Genomic DNA, 24,480 nt, shown 5'->3' on the forward strand with positions numbered 1-24,480 from the left:
TTTAACAACAAACTGGATAACTTTGTCTCCAGGTACAGGGATTCACTAGCACAAGCAGTGGATGCTATGTGGGATCAATGCACCCTAATCTTTGCCTTTTCTGCTAAAATGTCCTGCTTCGAAGGATCAAAACAGAGTGCATTCTAGTAAACCTCTTTGCTTCGAATTGGCCCAGGCTGATGTAGTACTCCGACCTGATAACACTCGTGGTGGCTGTGTTAAAAGCTAGGAAGTCTTCTTGCTATGTCTATTATCAGAGGTGAAAGGCATACTTCACTTGGTTTGAGTCTCAGGACTTCCACCTTCGGGTATTCTCCATGGGATGAATCCTCTCCTACCCTACAGCTGGGTCTGGACCAGCTTTTGGCTCTTGGCACTTAAATGTCAGGTTTCTGCTTTTTCTGTCTTTTTTCAGAGACAGCTACTCAATCCTTGATTAAGATCTTTGTATAGAGAGTCTCGCATGTAGCCCCCTATGATTTTGAGAAATCTAAATCTGGTTTTCTGTGTGTAAGCAACCACCATTTGAACCCGTTCGAGATATTCCTCTCTCTACTCACACCCACAAGTTCCTTGTAGTCATTACATTTGCAAGGCAACTTGTGGCTTTGTCTTGTAAGGAACTTTTTCTGGTTTTGCATCATGACAAGGTGATGTTGAGACCTAGGACTTCCTTTTTCTTCCTTTGTTACACCAGGTGGATGTTCAGGCCTCTCCTGATGCTAGCTTCGGGGGTAAGGTGCTGCAGGTGGTCCTCTGTTCTGGGACAGAATGTGTTGCTGTATTGCCCACTCTTCAGTTGGACTGCTTTTTTTACATTCCAGAGGAAATTACCTCATGTGTTCCTCAATAGATGAGAGTAAAATCCTTTTCTTGGAGTCCATTGAGGGACACAGGTCCCATTCCTCTGTGTATGTTTATCTTCTTGGGGCTACTTTGCTACAAAACTGAGGCATGCTGGTAGTGGGTGGTGTTATCCTGGGCTGGCTTACACTTTTATGTTTTCCGGTGTCCAATTCTACTGTAGGTGTCATTGTAATCCCAAGGTAAATGACGTCCTGTGTTCCTCAATGGGTTTCTACAGTGAGTACAAAAATCCTATTTCTCTCCCGTTCATTGAAGGACACAGGGCCCTGTGTCCTTCAATGAACGTAGAGAAAAGGATTTTACGGTGAGTACAAAAATCCTATTTTTTTTATATGGCTAGTAGCATCTGGATCCCAGCATAGAGAAACCTGTTCCTGTGCTGAGGTTCCATTTTTATTTAGACCTAAAACATAGACTAATGCATATCTAATCTTTGCTATCTGCTCGCTGCCTCTCATCTTCAGAATGCGTACAGGTCCAGCAACCACAATTTTGCTTTCTGTATCATTTTGAAAGTAATGAAGTTTTTATTATAAAGTGTAACTAAACCCAAAATATTTTATATATCGGAGCAGGAAGGGGGGAATCCAGCAGAGAGCCGTGACAGGATCGAGAGGTGAGCGAACGCCGGTATGTGTTCGCTCACCTCCCGATCTACTAAGCCGACCTGTGACAGTCTCATTGTCACAGGTCGGCTAGAACTATGCCTCATAGTTGTCCTTTAACCGCAATAAAAACCTTAAAGGTTTTAACCCTCCCCTACTTTGTCTAAAAAAAAAAAAGGTTTGCCTTTCCATACTTTAAGCCCGCCTTTCTCAACCTTTTTGTTTTTAAGTGAAGGCACTTTTGAAATTACTCATGTTTTTAGGGAACGCCTGTCAATATTTACTATAACTACAGCTCACATTAGTGGGCTGGTCAGTAAAAGCATGCTATTTAAACTGGTGGTCATAGGGAAGAATGCTTCTGACACTGATGGTCAATTTGGTTAGAATGTTCCTTACCTTGGTGCTCAGTGGGAAGAATGCTTCTGACACTGATGGTCAATTGGTTAGAATGTTACTTACCTTGGTGGTCAGTGGCAATCACGCACCTTAGGTTAGTGCACAATGGGAAGAATGTTCCTTAGGTTGATGCACAGTGGGAAGAATGTTCCTTAGGTTGGTGCACATTGGGAAGAATGTTCCTTAGGTTGGTGCACATTGGGAAGAATGTTCCTTAGGTTGGTGCACATTGGGAAGAATGTTCCTTAGGTTGATGCACAGTGGGAAGAATGTTCCTTAGGTTGGTGCACATTGGGAAGAATGTTCCTTAGGTTGGTGCACATTGGGAAGAATGTTCCTTAGGTTGGTGCACATTGGGAAGAATGTTCCTTAGGTTGGTGCACATTGGGAAGAATGTTCCTTAGGTTGGTGCACATTGGGAAGAATGTTCCTTAGGTTGGTGCACATTGGGAAGAATGTTCCTTAGGTTGGTGCACATTGGGAAGAATGTTCCTTAGGTTGGTGCACATTGGGAAGAATGTTCCTTAGGTTGGTGCACATTGGGAAGAATGTTCCTTAGGTTGGTGCACATTGGGAAGAATGTTCCTTAGGTTGGTGCACATTGGGAAGAATGTTCCTTAGGTTGGTGCACATTGGGAAGAATGTTCCTTAGGTTGGTGCACATTGGGAAGAATGTTCCTTAGGTTGGTGCACATTGGGAAGAATGTTCCTTAGGTTGGTGCACATTGGGAAGAATGTTCCTTAGGTTGGTGCACATTGGGAAGAATGTTCCTTAGGTTGGTGCACATTGGGAAGAATGTTCCTTAGGTTGGTGCACATTGGGAAGAATGTTCCTTAGGTTGGTGCACATTGGGAAGAATGTTCCTTAGGTTGGTGCACATTGGGAAGAATGTTCCTTAGGTTGGTGCACATTGGGAAGAATGTTCCTTAGGTTGGTGCACATTGGGAAGAATGTTCCTTAGGTTGGTGCACATTGGGAAGAATGTTCCTTAGGTTGGTGCACATTGGGAAGAATGTTCCTTAGGTTGGTGCACATTGGGAAGAATGTTCCTTAGGTTGGTGCACATTGGGAAGAATGTTCCTTAGGTTGGTGCACATTGGGAAGAATGTTCCTTAGGTTGGTGCACATTGGGAAGAATGTTCCTTAGGTTGGTGCACATTGGGAAGAATGTTCCTTAGGTTGGTGCACATTGGGAAGAATGTTCCTTAGGTTGGTGCACATTGGGAAGAATGTTCCTTAGGTTGGTGCACATTGGGAAGAATGTTCCTTAGGTTGGTGCACATTGGGAAGAATGTTCCTTAGGTTGGTGCACATTGGGAAGAATGTTCCTTAGGTTGGTGCACATTGGGAAGAATGTTCCTTAGGTTGGTGCACATTGGGAAGAATGTTCCTTAGGTTGGTGCACATTGGGAAGAATGTTCCTTAGGTTGGTGCACATTGGGAAGAATGTTCCTTAGGTTGGTGCACATTGGGAAGAATGTTCCTTAGGTTGGTGCACATTGGGAAGAATGTTCCTTAGGTTGGTGCACATTGGGAAGAATGTTCCTTAGGTTGGTGCACATTGGGAAGAATGTTCCTTAGGTTGGTGCACATTGGGAAGAATGTTCCTTAGGTTGGTGCACATTGGGAAGAATGTTCCTTAGGTTGGTGCACATTGGGAAGAATGTTCCTTAGGTTGGTGCACATTGGGAAGAATGTTCCTTAGGTTGGTGCACATTGGGAAGAATGTTCCTTAGGTTGGTGCACATTGGGAAGAATGTTCCTTAGGTTGGTGCACATTGGGAAGAATGTTCCTTAGGTTGGTGCACATTGGGAAGAATGTTCCTTAGGTTGGTGCACATTGGGAAGAATGTTCCTTAGGTTGGTGCACATTGGGAAGAATGTTCCTTAGGTTGGTGCACATTGGGAAGAATGTTCCTTAGGTTGGTGCACATTGGGAAGAATGTTCCTTAGGTTGGTGCACATTGGGAAGAATGTTCCTTAGGTTGGTGCACATTGGGAAGAATGTTCCTTAGGTTGGTGCACATTGGGAAGAATGTTCCTTAGGTTGGTGCACATTGGGAAGAATGTTCCTTAGGTTGGTGCACATTGGGAAGAATGTTCCTTAGGTTGGTGCACATTGGGAAGAATGTTCCTTAGGTTGGTGCACATTGGGAAGAATGTTCCTTAGGTTGGTGCACATTGGGAAGAATGTTCCTTAGGTTGGTGCACATTGGGAAGAATGTTCCTTAGGTTGGTGCACATTGGGAAGAATGTTCCTTAGGTTGGTGCACATTGGGAAGAATGTTCCTTAGGTTGGTGCACATTGGGAAGAATGTTCCTTAGGTTGGTGCACATTGGGAAGAATGTTCCTTAGGTTGGTGCACATTGGGAAGAATGTTCCTTAGGTTGGTGCACATTGGGAAGAATGTTCCTTAGGTTGGTGCACATTGGGAAGAATGTTCCTTAGGTTGGTGCACATTGGGAAGAATGTTCCTTTGGTTGGTGCACATTGGGAAGAATGTTCCTTAGGTTGATGCACAGTGGGAAGAATGTTCCTTAGGTTGATGCACAGTGGGAAGAATGTTCCTTAGGTTGGTGCACAGTGGGAAGAATTTTCCTTAGGTTGGTGCACATTGGGAAGAATGTTCCTTAGGTTGGTGCACATTGGGAAGAATGTTCCTTTGGTTGGTGCACATTGGGAAGAATGTTCCTTAGGTTGATGCACAGTGGGAAGAATGTTCCTTAGGTTGGTGGTCAGTGGGAAGAATGTTCCTTACGTTGGTTGTCAGTGGGAAGAATGTTCCTTACGTTGGTTGTCAGTGGGAAGAATGTTCCTTACGTTGGTGGTCAGTGGGAAGAATGCTTCTGACACTGATGGTTAATTGGTTAGAATGTTACTTACCTTGGTGGTCAGTGGCAATCACGCACCTTTTACAAATAGCTCAAAAAAGATGATTGGTGTCTGTGGTCATGTATTTACAAATCAAACATTGCTTATTGCACAAGGAACCCCTATCAACCTCTGGAGGAACACCCATATTGAGGGTGTGACATCATCACATGGGGGATAACTAGAAAACGGTGCAGTAAAGTACCTCTGGCACTGTAAATTGTAAAAAGAAAAACCAAAGATAAGGTTTAATACGAGTTGGCCTATAAGCTGTAAGAGTTTGCAGTGCCTATAAGAACAGCCATACTGCAATGTTTGTATAGGTGCACAGTTGCATACTGGGAATAGTAAAGCTGAAACTTTGTTCTGACAAGGCAGGACACTAATGCAGACTGGATTGGATCATTGTACACTAGAAGGTTTCCCTCAGGCCTGAGCGGGTTAATCGATGTGCCGGTGTAATATGTCTGTAACCTGATCAGCCAGCACTGTTGCTCGTATTTCCACCCCCTCACCCCCCTGTGCTGCCTCTGGGAGCCTTCCTCCTCCGCCCTCTCTCCTCCCTGTACGCGGGGCTGCTGGGTAATCACCAAGATGGCCGCAGAGCATGTTTGAGTAGAGCTCCTTTGCCGGACGCTGAGTAACCGCTGGCATTGCCAATAGGAGAACAGGCCAGAGTCCAGGCGGTCTCATTGCGCCATATCTGCTTTTCTGCCCCCCTTTCCTTCCCGTTCCCCCATCTTACCCTCCCTCATCACCCTTTTCCATTCGACCTCCACAGGCTCCTTTCCGCCCACCTCCCCTCCCCCCCTTTCCTTTCAGCCGGCTGCCAGGGAAATGTTATCAGAAAACAAAGACTGGTAAGGGGATTCGGTTCAGGTTCGGTCGTGTTTTGTCATGAGCGGCCTTGGTGTGGTGGCTTAGCGCTGGAAGCGGGGCGGGAGGAGAGGTGTCCTTTGTTGCGTGGCCATGTGATGAGCAGGTAGGGGAGGGGGGATGTGGGGGCTGGATGGTGCCGCAGTGTGTGTTGGTCGGTACGGTTGGCTGCACGGTGCTGTGATCGGTGCTCTCCGTGAAATGGGAGGGAGCAGGGCGTGAGGCTCTGCTCATACGTGTAGACGGACGTACAGCATGGGGTGTGCGTGCTGCCACACATCAGCGTTTCACTCCCGAGTTCTGCTTATAGAAATCTGTTCACAAATCCTAGTAAGAGGCTCGTTTATTGTGCAAGACATGGATCACATATGTGCGTGCTTGCTGTAGTGTAAAACGCGATGGCCGTTGTCGGGGCTCTTTCCGGAAATCCTGCACAGAGAAAGTAACAAAGCTGCCATTGCTGACCTTACCATAAGGGAATACTGTAATTTTGGCACAGTGGTTTTAGTACTTTGGCAAACAGAAAATGAGGACTGGGGACACTAATTTTACTAATCTATCTGCATATATATTGTCTCAAAGTACTGGAGCCAGAGACTGTAAGGCCCCATTCACACTAAATGCATTGGGTCTGTGCTAGCAATTTGCCTTGTCGGTTACAGGAACGGGGTTCACACCACCGCGTTGCAAAAGGAACGCAGTGGTGTGCGCTGAAAAAAGTATAGCATGCAATACTTATTTTCAGCACAGCGAGATGCCATGCAAAACAATCGCCTCACATCCCGCACCCAGCTGTGCCTGTAAAGCTGAATGAAGTGTCAATTGTGACATTTCAATATTCATTTCAAGTTCTACCGAAAAAGAACACCGTGCGATCTCCCGGGATCGGCACTGTCTGGCAACGCTCACCAGCCGCTGCACGTTTAGCACAGCGGCCGGTGTGGATTGGCTCTTACACAAGCTTATTTTTTTTTTCTTCAGAATTACAGGTTTCCTTTTTTTCAGGGGTTTTTGGACTTATTGTTCTTCAGCTTGTAGTGATTCTGTATGAGGTCGGCAGTATTAATATTTTATCTGTAGATTCAGTTTATGGTAACCTAAAATTCACAAGTTTTGCAAGCTGGCCAAATGCATGCGATTTAATTTTACCCTTGGGTTCCTTGACGTGAAAGCAGTATGTGCTCACAATGACTCTGTATCTGTTTCTTGATCACCGATCATTCTGTTTTGCAGTGCAACCGAGAGAGAGGATACTATAATGGATGCAGTCGAGAATCAAGCTGATGGTGAGGTCCAAGAGACTGCAAAATCTCAGGATCAGGAGGAGAGTTGCGAGACGGATGAGAAAAAAGAGGTAAGAGTTGATTTGCCCAACAGCCAGACTTTCAGGGGCCTAACATTGAGGAATAACAGGACCATAATGGGAGCACATGTGTGGGATCTCTCACCCCATTCGTCTCCAGTTTATTGCCATGTTGCTTATTTACTGATTATATCACTGACAGGGTAATGGTTCCATAGATTTACTTCCCTGATCAGTTTAAATAGTATCCTGCAATACATCATTGGAGTGTGAGAACCCAAGGCATGAAATCTATTCATTGCAGGATATGGGGGTAGCTGACACTTCTACATTTTTGGGGAATTTGGATAGATAACACATTAAAACTATGACTAGGCCCTCACTTATCCCAAGCATACACCTTATGATCACCTTACGCTCATGAACAGGCCAATAGTTCCATGCTACTTTTCATTATGGGTGGGTGGCAATCTTAAGAGTGAGATCTCACAGTATGGGGTTATTAGAGGGAGGGGGGAGATGGTGTTTAAAGGTGCTCCCTGCTCTCTCCCACCTCCCTTGTCCACCAGCAAAGCCTGTATAAGTGTGTGTGCCGTTCCTTCCTCCGTAAAGACACCTGTCCCATCGCCCCAGCGCTTCCACCAAAACCCTACTGGACTTCCAGGCACAGCAATATCCAGTCAGAGCCCAGCTTTACCCGGGCAGCCCCGAGGGTGCCGAACAGACGCTACTATGAGTGTAAAGAAAGGAGGGCTGGGTGAGCTACCTGCTTCTCTCTGCAGTTCTTCCAACAACATGAAACTCAGAGTGCCACATTGTGACCTCAAGCACAAAGACTCTTCTCCTTTGAGAAAAGACTTTCAATCTGAAGTATGTGCATATTTGACAATCCTTATACTGTAACTGAGTTGGTTTTCACAAAAAGGACTGCTCAGCGCCATTAGAGCTTGCAACTAAGAGATGGCACAAACATTGGTGGTGGTTGGTTGTTTCTGAAGAGAACTTGGCTGATAAATGGCTGTTACTAATAATGACTTTCCAGAAGGATTCCTATTCAGCTCATCAGTAATTTGCTGCATCCATAAAACATACAGATTACAGAAGATGATGAGGAGCAGCACAACATATTGCTGCATGCCATATTAAACTGTTTGGGAAGGAAACAAAAAATACTCACCCAAATGGACATTATTACAGACTATAAACCAAATGTTTTCTGTTCTCGGCAAGACTCCTATGGCCTAGATCTGAAGTTTGCTTCCACAGAAATCATAAAAACAAAGTTAAAAAAAATCAAGTTTATACCCAGAACTGTATAAAGGACTTCTGACAACATCGTATGATGTGTTTCTGGAGTAAAGATATGTTGCCCGGTTCATCCACGCTGCAGACCTGAGCTTCGTGTCATGCTGCTTATTCACTGACCCCCTTCACAGCCTGTATGGGGTCTTTTGTCTATTTGAGGGAGAGAAAAAAAAATACAAAGTCCCTGCATCATTGAACTTTTACCACAAGTGACTCTTAAAAGCAACTGAAAAGTGAATTTGAGGCAACCCCATCTCTCACCCACCCTCCTCACCGTTCACCACTTCCCATCTCACCCTCCAATTACACACGACCAAACCAAATCCAAAATAAGTGGAAGGGTACCGGCTGGCCATTCCTGAGCCACGTGGGAGAGACACACGGGGTACCAGGACACTTCATCACTCCTCTGATTAATCGTTGGTTTCTTTTTATATATTTCAATTTCTTTCCTTAGCCTGTTTGGGTTTTTTCCTTTTTATTTTACCCTTCCTGTTTCCTTTTTTTTTTTTTTTTTTTTTAAACCTTCTTTTATACTAGTTTATATCAAATTCTGTTTTCTAAATAAAGGATTCCACCAGAATCATAAGATTTTGTATTAGGTGGAGTTTTCCTCTTTAAAGCAATTGTGTTGTGAAAATTAACAGAGAACTATGGGGTCAGGGCTTTTCCCCTTGGTTCTCCTAAGGGTAACGGGAGGACACAAACTAGCGTCCTCCCGTTACCCTAAGTTCAGTATACTGCAAGCTACAGCTCGCGGTATACTGAGACGCCGCAGGTGAAACGGATCCCGACAATTATATCTGGATCCGCCCAGCTGCGTGAGTGATAGCTGGCTCTGCCTATCTAGAGGCAGAGTCAGCTGTACCCGCCTTGTTCCTTCCGCCAGTCAGCGCTGGAGGATCGGACAGGGGGAGGGAATCCCTGCAGGGAGCCGTGAGTGACAGTCACGGCTCTCTGCAGGGACAGGATCGAGAAGCGAGCGATGGTATGTGTTCGCTCACTTTCTGATTTATTGCGCTGACCTGTGTCAGTTTCATTGTCGCGCGTCGGCTTGAACTATGAGGATGAGTGATTTTCACTCACCTCATAGTTCTCCTTTTAAAAAAAAAAACGTAAAAGAACAGGTATACTTTCCTGCCACACCTGTACCTCGAATCGTCAACCTCTTGAAGGGCTAATCTGACTGAAGAATCTTCCGCATTCTACATAATTCCTTGGGTTTTTGGAGTGTTGAATTCTGAAGATTCGTCGGCTTAGCTTTTGAAGACCGCAAAGATTCAAGGTAGAGGCAGTAGGACAGGTTTATATTATACCTTTTTTACAGGTTTTTGTTTCACAACATTATAGCTTTAATATTTAGGGCCACCTATGAGGAGAGAAATATTATAGCTGTCTTTGATGATTTGACTTCTAGGCTGGTTTGCACAAGTCACTTTCTAAAACAGTTAAATCGTAACATTTTAGCGTCTAGTTGATGTCCTCTGGGTAGCAGGGGTGTGTAGTGGCGCCTTGCATTGTTACACAAGGCACAGGTTTTTTTTTTTTGTTTTTTTTTTTTACTTTATTGACAGTGTACAAAGTGTGTCCTCTTTTGCCATTCACTGCATTGCCGGGGAAATGTAGCATGTCTGCATTTTTTTCATACTGCACATCATATTAACGTGGTTGGAACGGATTACATAGAAAACAATTGTTTGCTGTGTGTCCCTGCTGTGATGGATGTAGCTCTAGTTTAGAGCAACACCAGTCACTGCAGCTGGTGTGAAAGAGCCCTCAGACTTACAAGTTCTTGGCTGTCTAGTGAGTCACAGATCTGCATTGAGTATGCAGCCAGTGAAGCTTGAACTCTGATCCTGCATACTTGTTCCATGTCAGCGACTTACTAGGCAGGAAAGGCAGATCCTGTAAATATAAGTTAACAATGACGGCAACCATATTTTCTCACCGGAGCTCTATTGATTTTATTTTTCTGTGATGTCTAGTGTGATTCCTTACCAGGTCTGAAGCCTTGAGCAACGTTTGGTATACTAGTCTCGCCCCTTTTCATGTACAGATGCCATGTGCATATGTTTTAGAGATAGTGAGGGCTTTAGGGCTCAGTCACACTAGATGCAGTGCGTTTTGGCCGGAACGCACTGCCTAGCATTGCGGCCGGCTCAGTTTTTTGTGGGGTAGGAGGGGGCGTGGCGGGCCATTAAAGTGAATGGTGCCGTAGCCACGCCCCCCGGACGCAATGCGATCAGCCGCACGGGATTGCAAGGCACATTGTGCGGTGCAATCAAAATAGTGCTTGTAGCATTTTGATCGGACCGCAGGCACAATGTGCCCTGTGATCCCGTGCGGCGGATAGCATTGTGGCCGGAGGGCGTGGCTACGGTGCCATTCACTTGAATGGCCCACCACACCCCCTCCTACCCCACCGAAAGTGAGCCGGCCGCAATGCGAGGCAGTGCGTTCCGGCCAAAATCGGGCCGGAACGCACTGCATATAGTGTGACTGAGCCTTTAATGACAGCCTCCTTTATTCCAAACAAGAAGTACTATTATACAACAGAGCGACCAAGAACTGGGGTGGGGTTGTATTTGCAGTAGAGTGGGGAGCACATCACAACCAAGTAAAACTTTGGATTTCTTCACCAAATACAGGTTTTATGTTTCAGGTGGAGCTTCTTTTTTTTAAATTAATCTTTTTCTTTCTGTTCTTTTTGATTTGCTGAAGCACACATTGCAGAACGTTAGCTTGGATTGGTTTAATTGTTAATTGGATGTATTGCTTCCTTCCTTATAGTGTGTTCTCATCATTCCTTTCAACCAAATCTTTGTCTACATTGTACAGCTTTGCTAGAGCAAAGTCATATCAATGAAGGCAGTTTATCCTGGATGCCATCCTTTTTTAGGAGACAGACATATGCTGTAACTGGATTTGTCTGTTTGCTGTAGTACATCAGTTTTTTTGTACATAGTAAGGACCCGCTGTATGCATAGTTCTTGAAACAAAAACCTCTGTGCCAGATGATTCCAGGTGTACTGCTACAGTCTGGTGATGCATGCACATAAATCCTGTTCTTGTATAGAGAACTTCACCCCTTCAGTTTTACCATCCCTTTCTCTTGACGAACAGATGAGATGATGACAGTGTACGTGCAGCCACAGGATATCGGTAACTTTTATACACTTCAGGTTTTGTTACATTACATTTCCATTTAAGCAAACTTTTAAGGATATAAATATGGGATGCCATTGTTCTTTAATCTACCAGCTCTAATCCATTTGCTGGATGCAGTGAGTCACTGACCTGCAACAGGCACACAGCCAGTGATATATCCTGCATGCTTATTCCAGATCATTGACACTCTAGTAAAGTCAGGAAAAGAATGAAGGATAGTACAACACCTGCTGTACATCTGAAACCCCCCCGCCCCCCAAACAGGTTTTCAAGCCTGCTTGTTCGACGGAAGACGTGCGACCGTACAGTAGAAACGGTCGCACGCTTTCCATACACTGTACAATTATCGTACGATCGTGTGATTTCCCGCGATTCTCATACGAGAATCCTACAGTGTATGAGCACCTTAAAACTTCTTGGCCGAGCAGCACCTGCAACCAGTTAGCAAATTCAGCATTGATCAAGGAATAGACGGGAATTCATAACGTGTATGGGCAGCTTTTCCAATATCTGTTAGGCGTTCTGCTTTACAGAACTATTGGGAGTGTAAAATATACGCATCCTCATAGTTAGAACTGGCGTGTAACACTGCAGCTGTCACATGCCAAATCTAGATCGAGAACTGAGGGATCACAAGAAGAACTGAGGGATCAAAAGCCGCAGTTCAAGATCTCCCTGCAGAGGGCGGTGACTGTCAGATTCCCCCCTCCCCTCTCTGTTCCTCCAGCGCTCATTGGACGGACAGATGGAAGGGCTGGGCACAATATTACATGCAGATTCTATTTCAAGGTGGTTATTTCTAATTATTAATTACATTCTTGCAATGATGAGAATTTGCCAGCCTTCGACCAACATTGTGAAATTGGATTTCCATTGCTAGGTAATGCAAGGTTCTTGGTGTTTGGAAATGTTCACAAGAAATAATTGTAGGGTAGGCTATTAATAAATCTATCCTAAAAAGAGACCAACTTGATTAACTCCATCCGGCTAGTGTTCTGCAATCTTACATCTTTACAATATATATTAAGGGTTTGGCTTATAATCTACAGGGGGTTTTGTTTCTTTTGTTTTGTTTTTTCTCTCTGCTTTTCCCCTACCCCTTGCTTTTAAATTATTTTCTGATGTCATTCATGGTTTAATTTTCTAACAACTGTCCTTTCTCCCCGGGATGCCATATTGCATCCCTCCCCTTCTGTTTCTACCCTTTGTCCCTTTTCCATAGAGCACAACGCCACCAAGGACTTTCAAGAGAAAGATCTCTGTTATTTGTAAGTAGGATAATTCTCTTATTCCTGGTTTATTTTCATTAGTTAGTGATGAACAAATCAGTTTAAGAATCGTCTTTATGTGAAAAATCACACATTTTCTGTTCCCAAGTGTAATGTGTCAGGCTGTTGATGAATTGTCTAAATCCGTGCAGATCAGATACTTTGCGTGCACATGATTGGTTTCTTTTAAAGTGTTGATTTTGCAGATTAACCTGAATAAAAAGTGTAAGATTCATTTTTGGGTTTCATTTTGTTTAAATTTTTATTATATCGCTAATCTTGCATTACTGCTATTTTGATTGCTTTCAGCAAACGTGGGATCAAATATTAGATGAAAGTGATCGGATGGGTTTGGACACTGATTGGGTGTACAGAACATTTAACATCGAAACCATTATTTTTAGAGTTTGTATGCTTTTGCCAATTAAGTTTATTATTATACAGGATTTGTATAGCGCCAACAGTTTGTGCATCGCTTTACAATAATGGTAAAAGATTGGCAACGCATACTAATACTGAAGGTAGTTGTTTCGTTGTCAATTGGTGTGCATAGACGAATGGTTATTTTTTGCATTGAACAGGTACATCTGTTACTTTTGAAACAGTTTCCTTGTATGGTCGATTTTTAATAGAAAATCGATGCATGACAAGCATTGGGCTCTTCATTGCACCCTAGAAAGTGATTTTCACAAAAGTGGGCAGTATGAGTTGACCTGGAAAGCTATGCATCCTTTTTTTTTGTTCAAGTTTGCAGACCTCCCTTGACCTGAACAATACCACTCTAAACATCCACAGATCCTATGCTTAGTACTGCTAGTCCGTTTGACATCCACCGCTGCAAGTATCCCCCTCCTGGGTGGGAGACGGCCCCATAGAACTATATGGGGCAGGTGTGGTAAGCAGAGGTAGCAGTGCTGGATGTAAACAATAGAGGAACCATGCCTGCCATCTTTGTAAGCACTGATCTGTGGGGTGGGGGGCCCTTATAAGGAAAAATATAATTTTGTAGTTCTAATTTTATAAACTGATCTTTTTATATTTTTGTATTACTAGAAAAATGTTTTATTCTACAAATATTTAATACAAGGAGCTTCTTTGACTGTAGATTTTTCAGAGCTTGCTGGTCCCTTCTGCTCACTAATTGCCTCTGATGAAAACCTACAAGGTCCCCGTGAGCCATCAGACTGGGTAGAGGATCTTTTCCCTCTTCCTGGTCATTTAGCCCCTTGCTTGCTACCTGCTTGTTACAATTTTTAAACCTGAAATGTACACGTGTGTTTTATATTAGATGTGAGCAACTAAAAATAGGTGTTAAAATAAAGTAGTATTTTCATTTCTATCCATTGAGAGGTGCAGGAGGTCCTATACTGCCAGCTGCCTGCAGGAGGATTGGACACTTGCAAACAAAAACAAAATATCCAGGCCAGCCAAGGGGATGACCTCTCCTATTCCGAGCATGCCTAGTTTGCTAGTGTTCTCGGAAAAAAAGTGTATCCTAATTCTTGCTAACTTTTTTTTTTTTTTTTCCCCTGTTTTGATTCTAAATTTTTTTTCCTTTTTAATCAAGATTCTCTCTCTCCATCACTAGTTGAGTTGGTCTCTATGATCGCTTCTTTGGAGTGCTGAACCCCAACCCAGCTAAACTGGACGTTGTGAGTTAGTCTGGAATTAACCTTCAGGCACTGGGTTCCGCCTAAGGCATTTTTCAGGCCCCATTCTGGTAACAAGTTAGCTGCAAAGTGCTTTCCAGGTTCAGAGCCAGAAAGGTAGTTTGGGTCCTGACCCTGTTGCCAAATGCAATCTAAAAGGTTAGTTTTTCCCAACTCTCTGCTTAGATGGGTTTCTTATCCTGTGTTGCTGAGTCATTTGTGTACTGAACAAGCTATTTTCCTCACGTAGCAACCCTCTCGCAGCTGCAGGAAAGGGTCCAATGACAGGGATCTGCATACCTTGGTCTTGGTTTTTCCTTCCTGATTTGCTTTTGAACATTTGACAGGTGGGCCTCCTATGGTGATACTCCTTTCTCCAATTTATCTCTTGACTGTTGCTCTACAGATTCTGATGCATCATGGTATATAGGGAGTTGGGGGCAGCTTTAGGTCTGTGACTTCCAGTCTCTAGAATATTCAGGGTTTTTAGCAGTCCCCTTTTCTAAGGGCTTCGCCCCAGGGGTGACTCCCTGCTGATGGATGTGTTTTTATATCGGCCTGTATTCTTCTTTTCTGTCTCTTGTGAAAGTCTACCTTTTTAATTCCCTTCCTACCTTTTTATATATGCTTTCCTTTGTACCTCATCCTGGTGGTCAGGTTGACTTTGTGGGGATAAACAGTCTATAGGTGTTTTCAGGAGCCACCGTTACTCTTTGGAGGTGTGCGCTGGGTTTACCCTAATAGTTCTCATTTTGACAAGCGGAGTGATCATTGTAGACATGGAGTTTCTTGTTCATGGATTCTTGTGTATTATTTGAGTTAAGGCTTTAGGACCCCTTTTTTGTTGCTGCTATTTAGACAAGCTCTGATCTTCCTTCTACCTGAACATTATTATGGATCTCTGTCTGGTTCCAATTCCTTTAGTGGGTGTCTGTCTGTTTCTCTCTCTACATCTATCTTTTTTTCTATATCCATCTCTCCTGATCTCAACATTCCCCGTTTTTTGTTTTTTTTGTCCTCATTGGCAGTGTTTGCTGTTGCCCACTCCTCAGTTGCGCTGCTTTTGGACATTCTGAAAGTTGATGACTTCCTGTGTCCCTCAAAACCAAGGAAAAGATTTTACAAGCACAAACATTTTTTTTTTGCCTTTTACAATATACCTCGAAGCTGAACATGTGAAATTAAAGTTGCATCGTACGGTTGTTACAGCTTAACTTTTTATTACCATTTCAGCTGCTACAAAAGGGTCCAGTCAGCCTACTTCAACCACAGGCAGTGACAATGAAGGTACTTATCCAGCTCGACGCAGACGCTGGGGGGCCAGCACTGCTACCACTCAGAAGAAACCCTCAATTAGTATCTCTACTGAATCTTTAAAGGTAATCTATTTTTTATATTATTCTCTTTGCGGTTTTATACCTGTAAATAGGTATTTCTAATTATTGCCACCTAGGGGCTGTAATGCCATGCAGAAGGCATTCACCCAGCTATATACTATGCAAAGCTTTTATAAATCAACCCCAAAGCCTGTTATGTAAGAAAAATGTAAGTTTTTGAATGTGATTGCTATTCAGTAACAAGTTAGGAAGCCACATAATAGAGGCTTTGTGAGGTACACATCACTGAGATGATGAGCATTATATAAAAAAGGTAAAGGGAATGTTCTTCTTTATAGCACAGTGGTAACTTGCTGGATACCTTTTTAATGTCTCACTGATTGATTTAACTTTGCAATTGCACTTTTTCACACAATAATACCTTCTTCTTAGAGTCTTATACCCGAGATTAAAGAAATAAAGCAAGAAGCCGTTGTAGATCTTCATGCTGAAGATGCCCATATTTCTGAAGATGAAGGTGAACGAAATGGCGATGACAACTCTCATGATAAAGGATTGAAAATATGCAGGACTGTTACACAGGTAAGCATGCTGCTTCAGATTTCTATTTTTTTATAAAAGGTTAGCAAAGTTTCTTTGCACACAAACTGTACTTAATCTATTTTAACTTTCCAGGTAGTTCCTGCAGAGGTTCAAGAAAATGGTCAGGATGAGGAGGAAGATAAGAGGTCGGAGGAAGCTGCAGAGGTTCCAGACCGAGATCCTGTCCCTATGGAGACAGAGGCACCACCTCCAAATGAGCAGGAAGTAAAGAAACCTTTACCAGAAAGCCCAGCACAGGCAGAAGTCCGAGGTAATTAAAAACATTTTGTTTCCACTTTTGCAACCAAATTGATGCAACTCTTCATATTTGCTATATGTTCCTATTTACATAGCAGAACCTAAAAAAAATAAAGTGCTGCTTGCGTTAGGTGTTTTTTTTTCTACTTAAAAATCCTACCTATCTTCCCGCATGTAGTGTTAAGGGGTTGCTTGTGGGAATTTTGTTTACTCTAAATAACACTCTGTACTGGCAGATTTCATTATCATTTGTAAATTAGATTTGAAAACTTTCTTGGCAAAGGGTTAAAGACTTAGAGCATTTCCATGTTACTGAGAAGAAGCTTGTTCTGTCCCTCAGTTTGTCTCTACTTTCAAACTACTCAGAATAGCTTGGAATCTGCATAAAGGCCTACACCAAAGATGTATCTAAAACAATTATGAAATCTTTATATTTAGATATACTGTATGAACAGGAACACAAAACAAACATAGTGGGGTTTTCTCAAATTTGACTGCAAAAGTGGGAATTGCTTTGAGTATATGAATTGCTGACATATATGTATTAGAACATTTTATTGCTAACTCTGCAACTTGGTAGTTACATTAGGTGATACCTTACTGAGAAGATCAATCAGCCAGCAGAAAACTGGTGTTTCCATTACAATTGATGACCCAGTGCGCACTGCCTCACAGCAGCCATCACCCCCGAGAAGAAAACCTAGCTGTATAGTACACGTCTGCAATCTGGTAAGTGTGGGAAGTGCTTCTTCCTAAGCTTGGTGTTATCAGTGTAGCTGCAAGTGTCTCTATATAAGGTATATAAGATAAGTTGCTTACAGTCGGTTAGTTTTTGCAAGTCATTGTGTAATTGTATATCTTCCATCCACTTGATCTGGGAACCTGAGGCTTTGCCCCCTGTTTCCCCTTCAACACCGGCATGCTAAAAAGAAATTCATTTTTTAAAGCAGTCCTCTGCCGGTGCTAAGAGTTCAGTAACAGGCAACCTCTGACTTTTAAGCAACTTGTAGAACTACAGCTCCCTCATTGTTTTTGACCAGAATGTGTTGTCCCACAGCAGCTGAAGATTTGCTGGTTGCTTATCACTGTTGTAGTTTAACTGCTTTTAGTTTTGAGCAACTATGTAACAGATTAGATTCTTTGTAGTCAACAAGGGCTGTTTTAATTTTGGTTTTATTCAATGTATTCTGTTGCAGGTCCGTCCTTTCACCTTGGGACAACTAAAGGAACTACTCTCACGTACTGGTACCTTAGTAGAGGAAAACTTTTGGATAGACAAGATAAAGTCTCACTGTTATGTCACTGTAAGTTCATGAGACTAAATACCCTTAACAATTTCTGTGTTCTTCCTTCAGACCAGGTTATATATGGATAGAGAAAATAGATTCATCAAGATATGTGTTATTAAATTATATTGTACCAGCTGCCATTGTCAATCTGTGACATCATGATAGGGTGCATATTGACCCACCTCAGTATACTGTCTGTCTGTGAGAGGCTTGGGGTGTTGTGCTGTTCTATCAGCTGGCAGTTTTGCCTGAACTGCCTTAGTCCTTGCAGGCATGTGCATGTTCCATTAACTTAAATGGAAATTCGCCAACACACTTCACAGTGATTCAGAAATGAGTCTTGATTTATAGGTGCTAACTGTATATTGTAAACTCCATAACAAAGACTAGAGGTCACCACCTAAAATTGGTGGAGAAAAGATTTAACCACAAGGGGCGTAGGGGCTTCTCAGTTAGAGCGGTTAGGGTCTGGAACTCACTGCCACAAGCAGTGGTATCAGCTGAGAGTGTTGAATCGTTCAAAAAGCATTTGAACAATTTTCCTAAGACCGTGACATACAGGGGTACTGGTACCCGTAAAAAAGCAAGTTCACACAAGGACTCGTACACATGCAGAATTACATACATGCATGCAATAAGTTGAACTTGATGGGCCTGTGTCTTTATTCAACCTCAAATACTATGCAAGACTATATTCATGTAACCAAGGATTTTTTACATTGCTGTCATAGCCATGTGGTTAAGGTGCCAACCATGTAAAAACGTTAATTGTTAAAGGAGAACTATGGGGTCAGTGTTTTCCCCCATAGTTCTCCTTGGGGTAACGGGAGGACACAAACTAGCGTCCTCCCGTTACCCTAAGCTCAGTATACCGCGAGCTACAGCTTGCGGTATACTGAGACGCCGCACCTGGAGCGGATCCCGATTTTAGATGACTGGATCCGCCCAGCTGTGTGAGTGACAGCTGGCTCTGCCTATCTAGAGGCAGAGCCAGCTGTACCCGCACCCTCCCCCGTCCGTTCCGCCAGTAAGTTGGCACCTTTCTGTATTGTGCTACCATGACCAGCAGATAATTTTGTGATTACGTGAAGGCTTTTTTGCCTTTTCAGTACATAATTGTTGCATCCAAGATAGTCCACTATCCACTGAAAATCTGTATCCGTAGACTGTCTTTAAAAGGCTTATAAATCCACACAAGAACAAGATAACAACATGTTTCAGCCATTGAGGCCTTAGTCATAGCTCATAATTAAGAGTTGGTACTCCAAAACTCAAAAAGGGAAGTGACCTCTTTTGTGGGAAAGTGAGTTATTTTGTGGATTCTTGTCTGTAGTTTAGTTTCATTACTCTCTCAGTAGTGAATTGGTGATCTGATATTCGTTCCAGTAACACAAGTGATAATTATTGTAGCTGCCTAGACTGATGAAATCTGGGTAAACCAGCATGATTTTGGGAGGCATTTGGAATGTCCGGTAGAAATGCACACAAATGTGAGAATCTTTTTACAAGTAATAGATCAAGCACCTGTTTATGTGCATCAATGCAGAGTTTATAGCTGCCTCCAGGCATGTGTACTATTACAATGTAAATTGCTGCTTTTTTTTCCCCCAAACTTCGTTGTGGTAAAAATGAGGCTTCAAGTAAAGAGCGCTAACAAAATATGAAAACTGCCATCGTTGACCACACTCTAAATATGCTAGTAGCCTTACTCAATCTTCAGTACTTTAAGTCTAAAAACAGTGAAAATTCCTCAGCGTCCTGAAACAGGGTTCCCAAGGGGGAAAGGTATTGGATGTTTTTGGTGTGCTGCTCTTGCATGCAAGTGGAGGAAAACCAGCTGTAGAGATGATTGGAAAAGTACTAGTATTAGTACTAGTAAAAGTATTAGTACTTTGAGTGTCTAACCCTTCGAAGGCATAAGAACAGAAAAGGGTAGTTGTAACTCTTGATCTCCATACTTGTTTCCGTTTGGTCAATCACAGCTGTGGAGTTATTGAATCGGCATGAGGGCTAGCATTTTCAGAAGAAGGGATCAGTGATGGCAGCATCTGCAGTACAGTTTTTTTTTTTTCTTTTTCGGTTTTTCTTTTGTTAACTTTACTTTGTGGTCTTTTGTTAGTATTCCACACTAGAAGAAGCCATTGCAACAAGGAATTCTCTGCACGGAGTCAAGTGGCCACAGTCCAATCCAAAATTCTTATCAGTAGACTTTGCAGAGCAAGATGAGGTAAGACCTTTGGAACCTGCTATTACTCTTATTTGTCTTCACTAAATATATACAAGAGAAATTTTCTTACCACATTATGTAGCACTTTTTTAAATATCTTGTTCAAGGTATGTATTATGCATGTTAAGGTGTCAAAAGGAATAAGGCTGCCAATGATCATGGCCACTTAAATGCCTGGCTGTCGTACTAAACTTCTGGCTTTAGTAGTTTGAAATACTTGACCAGAACAAGCATGCTTATCTAAATTTCTAACTTTTTTTTGCTGGTTCTGTGTCAGTCATTCAAATGGTTGAAGCCAGAGGATCCACATGTTGGGCAAGCAGCATTAGTATTTATATCACGATGGGTTTTACTTTAATTTAGCTGATCTTTTGGTTTTGTTTTTTTGCTGTCTTAGCTGGACTTCCACAGAGGACTTCTTGTAGAACGCCCTCCAGAACCCAAGCAGGAGGAACCCCCCCACCAACATCCTTATGCTCATCCCCATATCCCTCCATTACGAGGTGAGCACAGGGAGCATGAGCGCGGTGCCCGTGAACAGTGGGCAGAAAGAGAACGTGAGATGGAAAGGAGGGAACGCACTCGTTCTGAAAGAGAATGGGACAGGGACAAAGTAAGGGAAGGGCCCAGATCGCGCTCCAGAGACAGGCGGCGCAAAGAGCATGCCAAGTCCAAAGAAAAGAAAAATGAAAAGAAAGGTGCGTGGAAATGTTTGCATTTGCTCTAACTTATTCTTCTGAAAGCTTTCCTCAGATTATTTTAGACTTTGGTGTGTACTTAAATTGAAGCTAGTGTATTTTGCATGCTTACTATACCATATTCATTTTTATATACCTTTTCCTCTCTGTAGCAACTGTATTGTTACACTGCAGCATCTTGGCCTCTCTCAACTATTGAAATAAAAATGAAGCTGCATATAATCTATGTCTGCAGTAATCTATAATACTATAATTATATAGTACAATCTACTAAATGACATATCAGTCTGGATGTCACAACATTTCTTAAAACTCAATCTTTCAAAAACTGAGCTCATGATATTTCCTCCACCCCGTGCACCTTCCCCCAACATTTCAGTTGTGATTGATAACACAACTATCCAACCCTCCCCTCATGCCAAGGTCCTAGGTGTCATCCTTGACTCGGACCTCACCTTTCTTCCCCGGACCTCACCTTTCTTCCCCGGACCTCACCTTTCTTCCCCACATCCAATCGCTATCCAAATCCTGCCGCCTTCACCTTCGTAACATCTCAAAAATACGCCCCTTCCTCACCAATGACACCGCAAAACTACTCATGCATTCCCTTTTGTTATCTCTCGTCTTGACTATTGTAACTCCCTCCTCATTGGCCTTCCACTACACAGGATATCCCCCCTTCAGTCTATCATGAAGGCAGCTGCCAGACTAATTCACCTTACCAACCGCTCAGTGTCTGCATCCCCCCTCTATCAATCCCTGCCCTGGCTTCCACTCGCCCAGAGGATAAAATTCAAAATATTAACAGTCACCTATAAAGCCATCCACAACTCTGCCCCCGGATATATCTCAGACCTTGTCTCAAAGTATCACCCTAAACGTCCCCTCCGCTCATCCATTGACCTCCTGCTTTCCAGCTCCCTTGTCCACTCCTCCCATACTCGCCTCCAGGACTTCTCTAGAGTCTCTCCCATCCTCTGGAACTCCTTACCCCAACCTGTCCGTCTATCTCCCACCTTGACTGCCTTTAGGCGTTCCCTAAAGACTCATCTCTTCAGGGAAGCCTATCCCACCTCAACCTAACCACTGAACCTTCACATTCTCACATAATTCATTCCCACAGCTACCTCATGTATCATTTCCCCCTCCTCTTTTAGATTGTAAGCCCTCAGGGGCAGGGCCCTCCTTACCATCTTGTCTTGAATTGTATTGTAACTGTAATGTCTTCCTTATATTGTAAAGCGCTGCGCAAACTGTTGGCGCTATATAAATACTATGTAATAATAATAATATAGGTAGTGTCTTCTGTTCTCATTAGTCAGGACTGACTGGTAAACATGCACCAAAGATGGAACACTAAAGCTCAATACTATGCAGCACTACTGGTCAGAAGGCAAATCTTGCATATGCTGTACAGCAGTTTATGGTTTTAATGATATGAAAGTCAAAAGGATTTTAAGCTTTTTCAAATGCTGACAAAATCACTTATGAATGCTGCTTCATGTTTAAAAGTTGTTGTTTTTTTAGTTTCCTGCAAAATCAGCTGGTCCTCTGAGCACTGGTCCTCACTTCCTGTTTTTAGTCACTCCTTTCTCAAGCAAAATGCTATTCAGTTATCCTTGTGTGTGCTAGTAAGCGGAGTGTCTCCACATACACACAGCAAATCAAGCTACTCCCCTGGCCCCCCTCTCCTCCCTTCTCCAAGCTAGTAAATGAACAGTTGCTGGGGTCTGCACTGCCCTTTTGTGTTGTACTGGACAGGAAGTTCAGGGAAGCAGTTGAGACTTGGAAGCAGCTGTTCAGAAACATAATGATTCTAAGTGTTTGGGCAAAAATGTAAAGCAATGCTTTGCTGGGCAATGTATATTTTATCTGGATCCATTATTGAAAAATGTTTGAGTTGAATACTACTTTAGGCTGTTTGTTTCAAGTGTGTGTATATATAATGTGTGTGTGTGTGTGTGTGTGTGTGTATATATGTATGTGTGTATATATGTGTGTGTATATATATATAAGTATAAACTTTATATGGTTTTATACCAATTACCTATTGATGGTTGTTAATATGTACCTTAAGTGAAATGCCATTGCATGTACTTCCAGGTTTCTACTTGTAACTTCATCTTTTATGTTAAATGCTTTAGAGCGACTGCTATGCATACTTAGATTGCTCCTGTGGTTGATCCTGGCATGGCCCCTTTCTTCACTATTGGCACTTCAATGTGATGAATAGTGGTACTCTTGAGCACTAGAGCTGGTTGGCATTTACGCACCAAAGTGTAAAGTAGAATTTGAATATGAACATGTGGTTACTGGCATTCCACTAGTGACTTTACCTTTTAACTACATTTTACATACTTATGACCCTGTTTAACATTCTTTAATCTGTTCATTGCAGAGAAAGTGCAGGAAGAACCTCCAGCAAAACTCCTGGATGACTTATTCCACAAAACCAAAGCCGCCCCTTGTATATATTGGCTACCCCTCACAGATGACCAGGTATGTCAGAAAATTCTTCTCAGATGAAGTAGACTGGCTGTCTGTGTCAAATGATTTAATACATTTTAGTATCTTGCAAACATTTTCATTGAGGGCAGTACTGTATTGTACAGAACCTAACATTGTCGTTCTTGTTCCCACAGGCTTTGAAAAGAGTTGAAGACAGGGCTGAGAGGGCGAAGGAGAGAGAGAAAAGGCGAAAGGAACTAGAAGAGCAAGAGGAGGAAGAGAGAAAAGAGCGTGCTAAAGAGAGAGAGAAAGAAGCAGAAAGAAACCGAGAACGAGCACGAGAGGCAGAGAGGGAGAAAAGGAGGGAGCACAGCCGAGAGCACCCTCGCGAGAGAGAGCGTAGAGATCCCAAGAGACACAGTAGAAGCCGCAGCAGGAGTACACCAGTGAGAGATAGGGGAGGGCGACGTTGACCTTAGTTCACTCAACCTTTTCTCTGCTGGCCGCTCAGCTGCTATGTACATGTCAAGCCCACATATTGTTAAAGACTTATAACTCAACCCTTCACAAGAGAACCATATATGGGGGAAAAAGTAGAACTCCGATGAGGAGCTAGTTTCCTTCTAAAGGAATTCTGTGGAGTTCTCTCTCTTGAGACTCCCTCCCTCCGGACCTACCTTTCTCTGAATTCTGTAATTTTTAACTCAACACTGTCTGGATCTAAACCACAGAGATCGTCTTTGGCCCATCATTGGACGTTCCTGAACAATTTGTGCAATGAGTACCCTTCATATGTAACCTTCTACCTGGCAAAGTGCCAGGAAAAGGGTTACTGTTTTCTCCTTTGCCACATGTGGCATCTACCCACTGATTATTTTTTTTCTTTGTGTTCCTTTTAAATTTTTTTTATTATAAATGAAGTGAAATATCAGAAAATAAAATTCTGCATTAGTTTTATATCTTTGTAGTGTTTCAGTACATTATCCTGTGTAATATATTGTATAATAAGAATTATGATGCACAATTGGAACCAGTCCATGTTTTTTTAATATACACTTTATACCAGAGGTGCGAAACCCTTTTTTTTACATTGGGGACCTCAACGTCCATATGGGCATTTTCTGGAACCCCCTGCTGACATGGTTTTTCCATTCTTCTTGAACCATAAAATCATAGTTCCCATTAGCGATGGTCAAATTTAATTGTGGAATCCATTTAAGGTCCTGATCCATAGTTTTGTGCACCTAAATCCAATATCTGGCTCCCAACCACTGGCTTGTTACATGTGGCAGTATGCTTTTCTGGATCTCTACATTATCTGCCTGAAC

The 24,480-nt window shown here is 42.7% G+C and overlaps 1 protein-coding gene across 2 annotated transcripts; it reads left to right on the top strand.

Moving 5' to 3' along the window:
* Nucleotides 1–5,320: 5,320 nt before the first annotated feature.
* On the top strand, nucleotides 5,321–24,109 carry ACIN1 (apoptotic chromatin condensation inducer 1). Of its 2 annotated transcripts, none has more exons than XM_018556124.1 (12): nucleotides 5,321–5,604; nucleotides 6,854–6,974; nucleotides 12,619–12,664; nucleotides 15,547–15,692; nucleotides 16,083–16,232; nucleotides 16,326–16,503; nucleotides 17,071–17,219; nucleotides 17,687–17,794; nucleotides 19,899–20,006; nucleotides 20,404–20,704; nucleotides 23,103–23,203; nucleotides 23,347–24,109. In XM_018556124.1, the coding sequence occupies exons 1-12, from the start codon at nucleotides 5,582–5,584 to the stop codon at nucleotides 23,623–23,625; spliced, it is 1,710 nt and encodes a 569-aa protein (XP_018411626.1). In that variant the 5' UTR covers nucleotides 5,321–5,581; the 3' UTR covers nucleotides 23,626–24,109. The 2 variants fall into 2 exon arrangements, with proteins under 2 accessions (XP_018411626.1, XP_018411627.1); XM_018556125.1 differs by having other exon boundaries at nucleotides 15,550–15,692.
* Nucleotides 24,110–24,480: the final 371 nt, after the last annotated feature.

The sequence above is a fragment of the Nanorana parkeri genome, unplaced genomic scaffold (assembly GCF_000935625.1).
Source record: "Nanorana parkeri isolate BGI_ZX_2015 unplaced genomic scaffold, ASM93562v1 scaffold225, whole genome shotgun sequence".
NCBI lineage: Eukaryota > Metazoa > Chordata > Amphibia > Anura > Dicroglossidae > Nanorana > Nanorana parkeri.

Coding starts and splice junctions, on each gene's coding strand:
- ACIN1 (XM_018556124.1), top strand. CDS start 5,582: ATGTTATCAGAAAACAAAGACTG. Junction 17,220..17,686: donor TAGTACACGTCTGCAATCTG/GTAAGTGTGGGA, acceptor ATTCTGTTGCAG/GTCCGTCCTTTCACCTTGGG. Junction 20,007..20,403: donor ACTTTGCAGAGCAAGATGAG/GTAAGACCTTTG, acceptor TTGCTGTCTTAG/CTGGACTTCCACAGAGGACT.